This window comes from Elephantulus edwardii, unplaced genomic scaffold, assembly GCF_000299155.1.
Source record: "Elephantulus edwardii isolate Elephantulus edwardi_28Jun2011 unplaced genomic scaffold, EleEdw1.0 scaffold00054, whole genome shotgun sequence".
In the NCBI taxonomy this organism is placed as follows: Eukaryota; Metazoa; Chordata; class Mammalia; order Macroscelidea; family Macroscelididae; genus Elephantulus; species Elephantulus edwardii.
Window position 1 is genome coordinate 13061990 of NW_006399804.1, and position 17155 is coordinate 13079144.

At 37.1% G+C, this 17155-nt stretch overlaps 1 protein-coding gene across 3 annotated transcripts in view; it reads left to right on the forward strand.

The window, feature by feature from the left end:
- Positions 1–1643, forward strand: part of RAB18 (RAB18, member RAS oncogene family) — a 30918-nt gene extending 29275 nt beyond the window's left edge. For 2 of the 3 annotated variants that reach the window (XM_006887088.1, XM_006887087.1), the window contains one exon: positions 1007–1182. In XM_006887088.1, coding sequence (XP_006887150.1) covers positions 1007–1182 — 176 coding nt within the window. Of the gene's footprint in view, positions 1–1006 lie in introns of all 3 variants that reach the window. The other variant, XM_006887086.1, reaches the window with a different exon arrangement.
- The last annotated feature ends 15512 nt before the right edge of the window (positions 1644–17155 follow it).

Sequence of the window (17155 nt, forward strand, 5' to 3'; positions counted from 1 at the left end):
CCACGACCCCTTCTGAAACCAGCCTGGACTTCTGGTAGTTCTCTGTTGATGTGCTGTTCCAGTCGTTTTTGGATAATTTTCAATAAAATCTTGCTTGCATGTGAAATCAGTGAGATTGTTCTGTAGTTTCCACATTCGGTTGAGTCGCCTTTCTTTGGGATAGGAACAAATACTGATCTCTTCCAGTCAGTTGGCCAAGTGGTCGTTCTCCAGATTTCTTGGCACAACTTGGTGAGCATGTCCAGGGCAGCATCTGGTTCACTGAAATATGTCAATTGGTATACCATCTATTCCTGGAGCCTTATTTTTTGCCATGTCCTTCAAAGCAGCCTGAAATTCTTCTTTCATTACCATAGGCTCTTGCTCTAGTATAGATGTGGATAGGTTAGAAAATATTTTAGTGGAATGATTAGATAAATGGTCAGATTGCATCTGTTTTTCTCAATCTAACTAGCTCATCAATTAAGATAGATGAAAAAATTGTGAGATGAAAGACTAAAATGGTCATCTCCTTGGAGGGAAAAAAGGAATACAGTAGAGAAATATGGTACTGAATGTTCACTTGAGTTTAATGAGTGTAAGTTTGAACTGGGACTGTTCTGATGGTTGTGGGTTATTTTATCTAGCCCACAATAGAGCTTACTTTGTGGCAGACAGAAATGGTTTCAGAGCTTTAATTTCCTTGTTCTAAAATTATAGTGTTAATCAGAGAGTAATTTTAAGACTTAAATTAAGGAAATTCTGAAACAATATTTGAAGAAGACACTACAGTTTATTATCCTATCGTAAAAAAAATAAATATAGCTTGTATATCAGTATTACAAAGTATAATTTAAATAGCTCTCTTTTAGAGAGTGGAGATTCCCTAATACTAAACTTTTAGGGAGAAATTGTTTATTTCACTCATAATATATTTGTTTCGGCTCTTGATAAGTTTTGTCATAATAATTTTTCAGAAAAAAGTAAAATGTGAGAATATATCTTAATACTTTTCCTTGAATTTCAGAGGCAAGTGCAAAAACCTGTGACGGTGTACAATGTGCCTTTGAAGAACTAGTTGAAAAGATCATTCAGACCCCTGGACTGTGGGAAAGTGAGAACCAGAATAAAGGAGTAAAACTGTCACACAGAGATGAAGGCCATGGAGGAGGCGCGTGTGGTGGTTACTGTTCTGTGTTATAAACTCTGGGAAATTCCATCTCTTGCATATTTGCTCAGATAGTGACATCTTTCTGTATATAAACTCTTTAACTGCTATTTTAGGGACCTCGCAGTTTGCACATATTTGTTTTATATCATGACGATAAATAATTGCAGGAAATCCCACTCATTGGCTTTCCCAGGTAACATGTTATATAGCAAGCATGCAGTCTGCAGTCTACAGTTTTTTATGTAACATAAAATAGGTGTACCTTAATAAGTACATTTGATTTTATGGTTTACATTTATCATGTACTTTTTTAAAAATACATCTATTTAGTATATGTTGATACAAAGTCTGCTTTTGATCTCCTTTTTCCCCCTCAAATATTCCTATTAATTATTGAATTATTTGGTATCTAGAACTCCTAGAAATACTAGGAAGTATCCTTAGATCATCAAATCTGGCAAATTGCCATTCAGGAATAACAAAGAGCATGCTTTTCTAGGATGTTTGCCAACAGATTCTGTTTTAGTATTAAGAGTCTCATTACAGAAAGCCCCAGCCAATTTATAATTAAATCTATTTGTTCTGATGATGCTTCTAAACTAGCAGTAATATGTTAAAGAAGTTTGATCTTACTTTTTAATTTACATAATTGAATAATGCACTTGCATAATAACTAGGGTTTTAATTCTGTGGTAAATACATTGGATTCATGGCCCTTTTGCACGCATTTTTAGTCGTGGTTGGCAGAGTGATGGTAAAGGTTTTCCTCCATTTTGGTTTCAGAAGGACATGAAAAGTGTTTATTGTAACTCATGTAATTCTTACAACTGTCAAAATCAACTTCCTTTTTCCATAAATGTTGGTAGTGTCTGTCCATGTACATCAGTTGTAACTTCAATGTTGATGAATATATCTTTTGACCTTTGTAAATGGCTAGTTAATAGAAACCCCTATTTCTATGTTTTAAGAAATAAACACTAAATGACAATTTGAGAAAGTCTTCCAGATTTTGATGTTTATGGGAGCCTACTATGTAATGAAAGTCTTGATAATTCACTGTAACAAGTAGCCAATAGCTTACCAAACCCAACTTGTACAGACTAATAAATCTTTTCCACAGTATTCTGTTTTCTAACCTCTTGCTATTATATATATATTGTATGTTTTTAATTCTTACGTTCTTTAATTTACATTGGGCTTTGATATTTAAAATCCACAAAATAAATCATCCTTTAAGACTGGTCACTATTAATGCTCTTCCTCCCCTCCAGTAAGATTCTGATACTAAATTCTGGGCAGTTGATTCTCTACTATAAAAATGGAGCTGATAAGCATTTCTGTGGGTCGCTTTTGCAACAAATGAATAATGAGATTTATGGCAAGTTCGGTTCTTTTTGAAATGTACACCATCACTTGAAAACTTCATATTCTACTTGGTTTACATTTGCTACCCTATATGACATGTGATTAAAAGTTTTTATACATTCTGTACATTTTTACTATATATACTATTATAATATTGGAGCAGGAACCTAACAAGATGTCTTCTTATTTATTAGTGTTCCATTAACACTTTAGATTTGTATATATATTTGGAATCTGTATTGATACTTTTCTGTATTGCTTCTGGCTCCTTGAACTATAAGAATGTTTTCCTGTGTATATAGATTACTGTCTTTGTTGAAATTTAGATAGATGTAAGTCACTTGAATATAACTTTAGAATTAATTGTTTGATAGGCTTACATTGTAATTTTTTTCGTAGTTTTTTTTTTAATAAATAACTTTTCCCTAGATGCAATTGTGTAGGAAGTATGATATATTTCCCTCTTATGCTCATCAGCTAAGGAACCTGTACACAGTGTCACTCAAATTTTATGTAGCTTTCATTTTGCTATTTATTTGCAAGCACAGTATTTCATACAGAAGTTTTAAGTAAGGTAGTTTGTAATACATAAATTCAGCCATTTTAGTAATATACAGTTTAATTCTTTTCATTAACCTTTGGAAAATGTTAAAATGCTTTTTATTGATGGGTACAAATTAGAACAGTTAGAATGTTTTGAGTTCTGGAAACACTGGCATAGAACTAAACAAAAGAATTACTAAGTTTACATTAAGAGTAGTTCATTAGCATCTATTAAACTCTTCTTTGGTGGCAGGTACTATTCTAAATTTATTTTATAAAGCTTCATAGCAACGTTAAGAAATCGGGACTTTTATTATTCTCCATCTTAAAGGTAAGGATCCTGAAACCTGAATATGCTGGGTAACTTCCCAGAGACCACTGAGCTAGTCAATGGCAGAACAGTCGTCCAGTTATTGCATTTTTACTCCTGACCTGTGCTCTTAACCTGACCCATTTTTACTTCTGATCCATACTCTTTTATTTTTTTATTTTTTTTTTTAGTACAAAGGTTATTAGCTGTTTATGGTAACTCAGCAGGTTTAAGGTTGTAACCCTGTTTGTTTGTCACTCTCTGCTGCTTTATGTGATATAAGTATTTTGGGTTTATTAGTTAAAGAGTAAATCTCACGGATGTAAAATGACCCTGTTTCTGTCTTGGAGGAAGTGCAACCTAGGTGCCTCTTAAAGGAAAGGACGGTGAAACTTCATCTCACACACTTTGAGCATATTATCAGGAGGAGCAAGTCTTTGGAAGAAGACATTAAGCTTGTGTAGGCAGAAGATCATGAGGGTGGTGCAGGATAGAGCAGGGTTTCCATCTGGTGTTGATAGGGCACTAAGAGTCATAGTCGACTTGATGGCTCCTAACAGCCATAACAACAAAGGTGAAGTGGGTCCTGAACTAGAAAAAAGATGAAAAGGCAGGAGATTCTATTTGTAATTGGACATTTAAAAAAAATTTAAAGCCTTTGAAATTGAAAACTGGGGAATGTTTTCAAATACTTAATTGCTGTCTATAGACTCACACTTAGTATTGAGCATGTCTGAATATAGTGGAACTGGGCTTACTTTTGATCATTGTAGTTAACATATCCAAGAAATACACAGAATTCTGTGTACTAAGTGTGGTTTTGGCCCATAGCTCATAGGAGGGTCCTTACACTGGTAATTAGCTTATTGTGAGATGGTGTAGGGACTTTTATTCATAATACCTTTAAATACACATTAGTCTGTCATTTTTTTACCATTCTCATTTTTTTTACCATTCTACTGTAGACAGTAGGTCTTCTCAGTATTCAAGTATTATTCTGTTCATTGGGCCTGTTTTCACCAAAGAAGGTTTTTGTCCCTTTTGTATGGTTTCTAAGTAGATATAGGGGTAAAAATATTAAATCTGTTTTCAAAAGACATTTCACTGGTTGTGACTCTAGCTCTGCCAGAGATAATCAGCTAAAGACTGCAATGTAGGTTTTGCTTGGATTTCTGAAAAGAGGGTAGATAAAGGCAGATGTACAGAGTCCAAACTAGAGGCTATAAATTCACCTAGGAATCTTTTTTTTTAAATTTTTTTAATGTGTTGCTTTTTTTTCTCCCTTGAAAATGTCACTTGAAAGTGTCAGGTTGGGTTGGCAACTTGGATTTAAATTTTCCTATTCCTAGTTTATTTTTTCTTCATAGTGGTGGTTGTCATTGGGTGCCATTGAGTACAACTCATGTCGACTCTATGATGCCATCATCATCATCTCTGACACACTTGAGTCTGTTAGGAATTAGCAATGTTTCAGATTATAAAGTTCTTGGTGAAAAAAAAAATCAGTTCTTGGTTAAAACTTTTATGTGCACAAACACTAATGATATTTTCCTTGTTTGCTGTTAGATGACAAATCGTGTTATATTTCTTTGATTAATAGGGGGATTGAGCACTTTACTATATTTATTGGATATATGTATATGACTCTTTAATTTTCTATCACCCACCTACCTTTTATTTTAATAACTAACACCCCCTCATTATCGCATATGGTTTGAGTGTTGCACACCCAGCTGTGGGGTTGGCCCAGTCACATTTAGCTGGTCCCATTATATTCACAGAGAATGATTCAAAGATAGACCTTTAACCACAGTCAGGCTACTGAGATACAAAGAGATGTCTGCTATAGATTCCACAAGAGCTGCTGGAAAAGATATTTTGGAAAATAGTGTTTTTCGAGGATTCAGATTTTGAATTTACATCAGCAGTATTTGCTCAACGTAAGGGAGCCAGCCTAATGGCCTCACCAAGAAATTGAAGGGCATGGGAACTAGAACCTTGCTTGGGGTCTGGAACCTCGGAATCAAGTCTGATTTGAGGACAGTCTGTTTTTTTTTTTTAAATTTAGCTTAATGTGAGCTAATTTGTTTTTTGTTTAAATGTTTGAATTGAAGTTTTAAAAATTTTTGTTTTCCCTTGCAGATGGATGTATGCTATTTATGTTTTCTTAATTTTTGGGACTCTGTACGTTGAATTCAGTGTTGATGTTCATTTATGTAAGAAAAAAAGTAAAACCATCACTTGAAAAACGGATCTACTTTTAAGAATTAATAACATTTTAGGTTACTTTCAAATATGTGTATACACATATCCCAACAAAAACACATAGCGTAGAAACGTTGTATAGATCTTATTTTAGGACCCTTTGTTTTATATGGTCCTTTGCTTTTTTTGATTTAATTTCCTATTATCTTCTTTCACATCTCCCCTAAAATAATCAGTTTTACAGTCTGACTTGTGTGCCCTTTCTGCATTTTAGCATAATTTATAATGTACATGTAAGACATACATAGTATGTATGTTATGAAAATTGGAACATGTAAATACTAATTTCTGCATTTTTTTCTTCCCTAAAAATACTAGATGCTATCTGGTCAGTAGTGGCTCAGAGTGGCCCTGTGTACAACAGAATGAAACACAACCCTGTCCTCACTTTGTGTTGTGCACGAGCTCATTGTTGCAGCCCCCAGGGCAACAGTGACTTTCCCATCCGAACCTGACATGCTTTCATTTTCAAGGGAGAAAAAAAATCAACACATAGATTCCTAAGTAAATTTACATTTTATAGCCTTGTCTGGACCAAGCAAAAAAATCTTGAAGATTTTCCTCTTTTTGTGATGGACTCTACCCTGCATGATGTCTTTTTCACATACTGGGACATGATGTCAATAGTAAATGAGATGGGATCTCACTCTCCTGTTTAAGGAGAATTCTGGCTGTTCTTCTTCCAAGACACATGTGTTCTTTTGGTAGTTCATGGTATATTCAGTATTCTTTGCCAACATTACGATTCAGAGACATCAATTCTTTGGTTTTTATCTGTTGTCCAACTTGAGAATGCATATGAGGTGATTGAAAATATCACAGCTTGGGTCCAACAACCCTCAGAGTGATATCCCTGTTCTTTAACATTTTAAAATGATCTTTTGCAGTGTATTTTCCCGGAGCAATAATAACTACTGTAGAGTTGATTCTGATTTACAGCTATGTTACATAAGTTGCAAATTTTACCAGGAGGAGACTGGTCAACTTTAAGCCTTGGAGCATTGGTGGGCTGGAAATGCCAGAGATACTCTGCCTTTAGCTTAATAGCACAACATGCCTCCAGAGCTTGCTCAAAAGCTGGATATGATTTGACTGATGTTTAATGGATGTTGATTTGGGATTCAAGTAGAAAATCTTTCACAAGAGTTCATCCCCCTCCCCCCCATGTATCGTGATGCTATTTATTGATCCACTTGTGAAGTGTTTTGCTGATGAGAGGTGTAATGCACACTGAAGGCTGTAGTCATTAAGTGCAATCACTTCTTTGTTTTCACTGAGTATCATTTTATCTTCTGTATTTCACAGCTTCATGATGAGTCTTCCTCCTTTCTTCACATAGTCCAGCTTCTCTATGCTCAGTGTTTACATTAACTAAGGATGGTGAAAGAATGTACTACTTTCCACTACTTTCTGGATATAAAACCATGCAGTATCCCCTTGTTCTGTTTGAACAACTGCCTGTTGGTCTGTGTACAGTTAATATGGATTTCCCACTCATAATATTACCCATAATTTGTTATGATCGAATGCCATTGCATAGTCAATAGAACACAGGTTTTATTGTTGGTATTCTTTCAGCTAAGATGCATCTGGCATCAGCAATGATACTGTCATTCCATGGCCCCTTAGGAATCTAGCTTGAATTTCTGGCAGTTCCCTATCAGTATTACAACCAGTTTTTTATTCAGCAAGATTTCCCTTCCATTATCAATTTTTTTTATCATCAATTTTTAAAAAATAATTTCCTTTTAAAAAATATGAAATCTGTATTCTACTGGGTACAAATCTCTTCATGTCACCTGGCCAAGTAGCTAATAATGTTAGTTGCATTGAGTCAAAAGCAACTCATGTAACCCTGTGAATACGTCACTGTGTCAGTCTATCTTGCTTAGGGTTTTAAAAGGAGCAAGGACTGTGGGGATGGCCATATCTGATCTTTCCCCATCAACAACACAAAACCAAATCCCTTGAAGTAAAATATGTCTCCCACACTCTTTACACCTCATATTAATTCCAACACCAGTCTTACTGCTCTGCTGGGTCCAGAGTCCATGGGAATAGCTCACAGACCCACTTATTTTAGAGAAGTCAAATGCTCTAATTCAGATTGGCAGCAAAAGCTAGTGGCTTTAGGACAGTGTTAAAAGTTCTTAGTCCTGCCAATTATGGCTCTTCCCTCAGACCTCCAACAAACTTGGGACAAGGGGAGCAGTCCCAAAATGAACTCTGCTTCATATCAGGTTTCAGGTCCTACTGCTACTATTGCTCTAGGTAGCAGGCACAAGAACCTCCAATCCCAAAGGGTGTATACTGCATGCTTGCTTATTTGCTGATGAGAAACTCAAAATCTGCCAGTGAATCGACTCAATTTAGTGGCAGTCAGTCAGTCCTCTTAGGCTAGGCTAACATACCATATTCTTGGGGGGAGGGGGGAGGGGTTTGTGTGGGGAGAAGGGTGCAACAATGAATGGAATCCCAAAATCTCTGTAGATGTTCATTGAAATGAAAAATAAACAACCTAAATTACAAAAAACAAACCATACCATATTCTTGTACATGGACATGTTAAAGTCAATGGCCAGGAAAGCGATTTTGAGCAATAAAATCTTAACACCACAAGTCTTCTCTTTTGTTGGCCCTTCACCTATCCAAACATGACACCCATCTCCAAGGACTGACCTTCCTAACAACATGCCCAAAGAATGAGAGTTGGAGTTTCACCAGCCTTACCCCCAAGGAGCTCCCTGATTTCACTTTCTCCAGGACAGGCCTGTTTGTTTTTTTGGTAGTCTGTGGGATAGTCTACTCTGCTACCACAACTGAAAGACATCCATTCTGTCATCCTTACTCATTCAACTTACAGATGCCTAGCAAGTAATTGAGAAGACCATGGTTTGGACCAAACACACCTTGGTCTTTAAAATGACATCACTGCTCTTCAGTATTCTAGAGATATCCCTGACAGCAGATTTCCGCAATGTGATACATCTTGATTTCTTGACTCCTGGTACCAATGGTGTTGATTGTAGATCCAAGTAAGGTGTAATCTTTGACTCTAAGTTTTTTCTCCGTCTATCATGCTGTTGCCTTTGGTCTAGTAGTCAGAATTTTGTTTCCCTCATGTTGAGATCGTGATTAGTCGTGTTTTATGATGTGGAGGTAACCACAATTAATTCATTCCTCTATGAATGGTGAGGACTCTGCTTCCTTTTCATTGTTTGGTGGGTTTTGCTTTGGTTTTTTTGGTGGTTTTTGGTTTGGTTTTTTAATCCCCACTGAAGATAGTGCCGCAGCAAATAACCTTACATACATCTCTTGTGTGTTGGGCCTAAATGTCTTTAAGTCCATGGTCAAACAAAATGTCATGTTTTAGTTTGCATATATGTTTTCAGATTATTTCCTGCTTTCCACTGCCAATATATGAGTGTCATTTTTCTCTGCATTTTCCCTCAATGGCAGGAAGTGGGGATGTTTTATTTTTTAAATTTTATTTTTTAATTTTACTTTATTTTATTTTATATTTATATTATTTATTTACACCAGTTTACCTACAGAGTTTGTATACATTGCCCCTCACACTGGATTCCTCCCAGGAAGTGTTCTCACATTTTAATTTTTCACTACTTTGGTGTTTGTAAGGTGTAACTTCACTGTTACTCTATTTATATTTTTCTCGTGTTTGTAGGATATATGGAATTGCTCTTCCATTAAATGATATGTAATGATATTAAATTATTCCCATTTTTGTGTTCAGGTTTCAATTTTGTTTTCAGTTATACTGCCTCTTTGTCTAGTACTGCTAGTAACCTCCAACTGTATATTACAAGAATATTCTTCTTAATATTATTTGTCTTTTGTTAGTGCTATGCTAGTCCTTACAAATTATTTCTTGTATTTTACAGCTTCTTGTTCCCTAACTCTTAGATTGTACCTTCTCTGACAGACCTAAGCCCATTTCTCCATTCATTGAATCAATCCATCTCATTCTGGGTCTTCCTCTCCTGCACTGTGCCTCTACCCTTCCAAGCTTGATGTCCTCCAAGGACTGGTCCCTCCTGCATACATACCCAAAGTGGGTGTGACAGAGCTTCAAAATCCTTGTCCCCAGGGGACAGCTTGGTTTCATCCTCTCTAGGGCAGACCTGTTTGTTCTCCTGGCTGTCCATAGTATGTTCAGCACTCTTCTCCAGCTCCACAACTCAAAGGCATCGATTCTTCTTCTGTCCTCCTTAGTTGTTGTCCAGCTAGCTCTCTGATGCATAGCAAGTAATTGTGAAGACTGTGGCCTGTACCAGGTGCACGTTAGTCTCCAGAATGACATCCTTACTCTTGGGTATTCTAGAGAGGTCCCTGACAGCCAACTTTCCCAAGGCAATTTGTCTTTTGATTTCCTGACTACTGGTGCCAAGAGTATTAATTGTGGAACCAAGCAAGCTGAAGCTGTTAACAATCTCAATCTCTTCTCCATCTATTATGAAGCTGCCGATTGGCCCAGTAGTGAGAATCTTTTTGAGCTTCAATCTGTATTGAATAGTACAGCCCTCAACAGTCTGCCGCAAACACCTCGTGTCCTCAGTTTCAGCAAGCAAGGTTGTGTCATCCACGTAAGGCAGGTTGTTGAGTCTTCTCAAATCCTGACGCCACATTCCTCCTCAAAGTCTAGCCTCCCGAATGTTCTGTTCCATAGATAGATTGAAAAGGTATGGGGATAAGATTAATTCCTGACACACCTTTCCTGATTCTGAACCATGCAGTGTTTCCCTGCTCTGTTCTGACTACTGCCTCCTGGTCCAGGTATGGCTTTCATATGATCACAATTAAGTGGTCTGGGAGTTCCATTCTCCTCAAAGTTAGCCACAATTTGTTGAGATCATGCTGTCAAATGCCTTTGCATAGTCAATGAAACAGACATTCCTCTGGTACTCACTGCATCCAGCCAAGATCCATCTAACGTTGGCTTGATGTCCCTAGTGCCATGGCTTTTTCTAAACCCAGTTTGCACAACTAGCAGTTCTCTGTTTATGTACTGTTGGAGTCGTTTTTGGATAATCTTCAGTAGGATCTTGCTTGCATGTGATACTAGGGATTTTGTTTGATAATTACAACACTGTTGGGTCGCACTTTTTTGTTTGTTTTTAATGGGAATAAATATAAATCTTGTCCAGTCAGTTGGCCAGGTAGTTGTCCTCCAGATTTCTTGACACAACCTGGTGAGTGCGTCCAAAGCAGCATCTATTTGTTGAAATATGTCAGTTGGTATGTCATCAATTTCTGGGGCCTTATTTTTTGCCAGTTCCTTCAGAGCAGCTTGTACTTTTCTCCTTCATCACCATTACCTCTTTTTTCCCCCCTTTGAATTCCATTCATTCATTGTTGCACTTTTCTCCCCGACCATTACCTCTTGAACATATGCAGTTTTATGAAATTCTTTTTTTTTTTTTAGTTCTCTCCTTTTATGAAATTCTTCTGTCTCAACCAATTCTTTTGGTTCTGTGTACTTCTTCCATCTTCTTTTGATGCTTCCTGAATCATTCAATTCTGCTCACAGTATCTTTGAGTCTTGAATTTGTTCTTCAGTTCCTTCAGCTTAAGAAATGCCACCTTTTGAGTTTTCTGACTTCAACTCCTTGCACATTGTTATAATACATGGTTGTCTTCACAAGCTGGCCTTTGAAATCTTCTGTTCAGCTCTTTAACTTCTTTACTTCATCCCTTTGCTTTGGCTTCTCCCTGCCCTAGTGAAATATTCAGAGTCCCTCCTGACATCCATCTTGGTCTTTTCTTCCTCCTCTGTCTTTGCAGTGACATTGTGCATTCTTCAGGATTTTAGTCCTGATACCCTTCCACAGCTCATCTAATCTTCGCTCGTTAGTGTTCAAGCTCTGAAACCTGAGTTGGTCTTTAAATTCTGGTGGCATAGACTCGAGATCAAACTTTAGTTCTTGTTCATTTGATTTGACTTTCTTTAGCTTCAGATTAAACTTGCATATGAGTAGTTGAAGGTCTGTTCCACAATCAGCACCTAGGCTAGTTTTCATGCTGATATTTAGGTTTAAATAAAACAACATGAAGTTCAAAATAATACTTAACAGTGGTGGTACAATTGGTTGTTCCATTGGCCTTACCTGTCTATAGACTTCCATCTTCAAATCTACCTCACAGTCCAAGTCGGCTGCAAAATCCCTAGCTAGCTTATCTACATCCCACGCAGCAAAAAAAGGATGGAGAGAAAAAGGCATACTCTCTTACTGAATCAGCTCATCTTAGGCTTATTAAAGATTTGCCTGATATCTCTGGTCTCATTTATTTTCTTAGTTGGAATATAATCACTTGGCTCCAATTAGTTGTTGAGAAAAGAGGAAAATGCTGTCTTGGTTATAGACATTGCTGGCTTAAAATTCCTTTAATGACTGTTAGTTTCCTAGGATTGCTATACCTATTTAGCAAAGCCTAGGTGACTTAAAATAGAATAAATATTGGTTCTGGAGGCTAGAAGTCTGACATGAAGGTGTCCTTTAGGCCGTGCTGCCTCTGAAGAATCTAGGTAAGAATTCTTTTCCAGACTCTGGAAGTTGCTGGCCGTCCTTGACATTCATTGTTTTGCTGCTAAGTCACTTTAGCATCTGCAGTTGTCACATGACATTTCTCTCTGTGTATCTCTCTACCTCCAAATCTCCCACTTTATTCAGGATTCCTGGAGACTGTATCCCTTAGTCATCCTTCAAACTAGGAACTGAAATCACCCCCTGTGGCTCAACTTCAGCCAAACAACAGACAGATGAACAACAGAAGACAGTTGATAGGCCCAGTGTGGCTAGGGAGAAGTGAGAAAATCAAAGGATGGACATTCTCAAAGGATTCACAGAAATTTGGTTGCATACATCAAGAGAGGTGAGTTGGAAAGATAGACAACATCATTGTGATTTTAGAAGGTGATCAAAGTAATACCCATGTTTAAGTGCCAGAGACTGGGTGAAGAAAACATATTTGGAAGTAAGGAGATCAAAGTGTTAGCTTATGAACACTTTTCTGATGAAAGAATAGAGTTGAATTTCTGTACCCTGTTCTGCTACACCAGTGTAGTCTGATGCCAAAATCATAGCCATGCGATTTACAGCTGATTTATAAATCAGACTTTTACTCCTTTTTTCAATAATGCTTGTCTTGGCAATTGTTTTATCCAGTTACTAAATAATGTCGTTTGGAATTCTGGCAGCTGCTCCTTAATATATTAATTTGTGAAAGTGGCATTTAAACAAGTCATCTCATCCAGAAACCTGGCCTATCTTTGTATTTATTCAGGTCTTGCTTTATGTCCTTCAATAAAATTTTAGCATTTCCCTTAAATTTTATTTGTCAATGTTTTTCTAAGTATTTTATTACTTTTGTGACTATAGGAGAAAAAAGTTCCTATTTCCATTTATCACTTTTCTATGTAATAGAAATTATTATGTATTTAGGGAGCTCTGGTGGCCTGGTGGCCTACTGGTAAGAACCTGCCTGCAATCCCTAAGATGTGATTTGAAGCCACCTGCCACTGTGTGTGAAAAGGATGCCCTTCCTTGTGACTTATGGCCTCAGAGAATCTGCTGGAGAATTAGTTCTGAATCGGTGCTGACTGGACTACATGCAACAACAATAATTATTTGTTTATCTTATGATCACTTTACTACCACATTTGCTATTAAAACTAATGTCTTTTTTTAGTAGTGCTTCTTGTTGACCTATTCATGCAACTGTTAAATACTGGCCTGCTAACCAAAAGATTGGTGGTTCAAACCCACTCAAAAGCTCCAAGGGAGAGAAAGCGTGCATCCATAAAGATTACAGCCTAGGAAAACCCTGTGAGCAGTTCTACTTGGTTACATGTGGTTGCTATGAGCTGGAAACAACTTGTCTGTAACAGTCATAGGTGCAAGTGATGATCATTTTTCTGTTTTTGATTTTATAATAACTTCTTTTTGTATTTTGCTTTTTAATTTAGTGTTTGATGTTTTTTTTTCTTTTATTTCAAGTAATAGTCCATTTTGCTGATCTAATTCCGTTTTTATTAATTTACTATTTTACATCACTTGTAGTTGAGTGATGGTTGACTTTTCTCCCATATTCTTTCTTGCTGTCTATTGATATAATCAAATTATTTGTTGCTTGGTTTAATATGAAGAATTGTGCTGAAGCTTCCTTTTTGAAAAATCATTCCATATACTTCTCAGAGTAAATCTGTGTATGCATTGTAATTTTCCTCTAGTACACCACTCATTTCAACTTATTTGTGTGTTTATTTGATTAGCAGTTTTGACCTTGTGTGTTTATTTTAGCTTTTCATATACTACATGAAGGCATGGACCAGATTTTGTAGATTGATGTATTATTGAACAAGGACATCTCCTGAAATAACTCTCTAGACTTCATTGTGTTCTATGGGAAGTTGATTCACCAAGCACAAACTGTGTGACTGTCAAGGAAATTCTTAGAGTATTGTCCAGTCCGTAGTAGATCAGAGATAACCACATTGCTGTCTAACCATTTCCAACTCAGAGCAAACTCATATGTTAACTGAGTAGAATTGCTCTAGGGTTTGCTCGACTGTAATCTACCAACTCCTCTGAGGAAGAAGGAAAATCTTGCCCAAGAAGAATACAGAGCTTTGGAAACCCAGAGAAGGGATCATCTTCACAGCAGTGGGCAGTCTCTACAGAAGCACATGGCCCGTCTTTCTCCACAGTGGCCCTGGGTGGGTTCAGATCACTTTAGGTGAGCAGCTAAGCATCAATTTTTGTGCTACTTGGTGGTTCCTTTTGATAAATGTTCAAACTTATTGCCATTAATTTGTACACCAAATAGTTCTTCACTCTTTATTTCTTTTGCTGTTGCTAGGTGCTGACTCGTAACAACCACATAGCAAGGTACATCAGAGCTTGCACGATCATGCCTTGTTGTTATGTGCCGATGAGCCGGGAGTGTGTTTCCAGAGGCATTAAATAACAAGAGATTGCCCATCTCTCTGGTACAGAGCAGCTTGTGTGTGGGCTTGAACTGTGTGCCTTTGTGTTGACAGCACAACTCACCACTAAGCCACTAACAGAGGTGGGCCACGTTCAGTGTGTTTTATTTACAAAGAACAAAATTTCATTTTTACTTTTTATTTTAAAACTTCAATCTTTAAAACTTTTTGATGTTGAGATAATTTTTAAACCTTTTGGCATTGGTTTAGTTTTGGGTTTTTTTGTTTTTTGGGTTTTTTAGTTACAAACCCAAGAGAAAGTGGTGAATTGACTGACTCAACAAAGACAGTACAAAGAGGTTGTGTGAACTTGTCCCTTGGTTTTCCCAGTGGTTACATTTTCTACAACCACGAGGTTGACATTGATACAGTGTGTGTATATTTTTATGTCTTCTCACCATATGTGTAGGTTAGTGTAAATGCCACTGCAATCAAGATACAGATCCATTCCATGACCACAAGAATCTCTCTCTTGCTCTTTTATATTCACATCTTCCCTCATCCCAACATGTCCAGTGTTCCCTCATCCCAGAGTCTCCAACCTGGCAATGACTAATTTGTTCATTTCAAGATGTTATTCATTTTGTCATTTTAAGAATGTTATATAAATGAAACCATATACTGTGTAAACTTTTGGAAATTTTTTTCCTCCCACTAGGAGAAGTCAGTTAAAATCCATCCAACATGTTGCATGTATTAATTTCTTTCATTTCATTGCAGAGTAAGTAGTCCAGGGCATGCATGCAAAGCAGTTTGTTTAATCATTCACCTACTGGGGGACATTTGGTTGTTTCCAGCTTGGGTTATGACAAGCAAAGCTCTTACAGACATTCATGAACAGGTTTTATGCATGTGTGTGTATGCTCAGGAATATGATTACTAGGTTCTTAGTCCTTATTCTTTATTACTTTCTTCTGATGTATATCATGGTGGTGTTCATTCCTTTCAAGTTGGAACCTACTCTTAACTGACCCTTCAGCAGATTTTCAGAGCCTGAATATCAAATGGGGTAAGATTGCTCATCTTTCTCCCTCAGAGTATTTGGTGAATTAGAACCATTCCTCTAGATCGTATAGCCCTGGTGTGTCCACTTGCTGTACAGCAGTAACTTGTGGTTGCTGTGAGGCTGAACACTGTGAAACTGATGTGTCAAATGCGTTGACGGTTGGCTACCCTATGCGGACAGTGTGGGGTGGAGCTCCCCGATTAACACAGGCTTGGAAGGAGGAGTGGCATCCACTTCGTAGCTTGCCTCCAGAAACCCTATAAACCTGGAGAGAGGATGATAGGCACCCAAGCCTCGAAGACTCTCCTTCATAGGGTCGGTATGAGTCGCCTGCAACTCGACGGCACTTAACAACAACCACCACCTTTGGGTTGGCAGTGCAACTCCTAATCCATGAGGCCATCACAGCTGCCTTGATATAGTGTAGTGTGGGGGTGGGGAGGAGGTAGTGCCTTAACTGTACACTTAAGTTAGTTGCATATTTAATTATTGTCAGTATCTCTGTTTTGAGAAATACAAGCAATCTAGCTTTAGTTTATAGTTTAGTTAACTAGTCTCATATCAAATATCCTTGTTAGTTTTTTCAGAAAAGCTTGTAATACTAGTTTTAATGATACCATTGAGTAATAATAACTATTTTGAAAGTGTGCCATAAGTTTATATTCACAAGTATTCTTTTCTTTTGCCTCTGGGTTATTTTTTTCTTCTTGTTGTAAATTTCTAGAACAATTAAGTTTACAATTCAGTTGTGGTTAGAGAATGTGGAACATAAAATCTCTTTACTTTTTTGGAATTAATGAAATTCTGTTGTTTTTAAAAAAATTTTTAGTGGGCAAGTGTTTGGTTTATTTGTTTGTTTCTGGTTGGTTTGTTCATATTTTTTCATTACTTATTTTAAACTTGGAGTTGAATAGCACAGGACAGCCCAGGGCAATAACAGCAGGCTCCATTCATCTGGCATTCATAAGACCACCTGATTCTGATTCTAAGCTACAGTGACGTTTTCAGTATGCTGGAAGGAGCCCAGTTTAGGGCATCTAAAATTGTTTTCAAATTAAAGAGAGCTGAGGTAGGATAATAGACTAGAAAAAATTATACTTAAGCTCGGTTGGACAATGAATAAGGATGAAAAAAGAAAAAGCAATGCTTTTGAATTGTGGTGTTGGAGAAGAGAACAGAATATCCCATGGACTGAAGGATCAGCTATGAGTAGCTTCCAACTTGAAAGGAATGAACACCACCATGATATACATCAGAAGAAAGTAATAAAGAATAAGGACTAAGAACCTAGTAATCATATTCCTGAGCATACACACACATGCATATCCCGTGGACTGCCAAAAGAATGAACAAGTCTGTCTTGGAGGAAGTGTACCAATTGCTCCTTAGAGGCAAGGATGATGGAACTTTTGTTACTGTGGGCATGTTGTCAGGAGAGGTTAGTCCTTGGAAAAAGACAATATGCTGGAATATGTGGAGGGTCAGACAAAGAGAAGAAGACTCAACAAGACA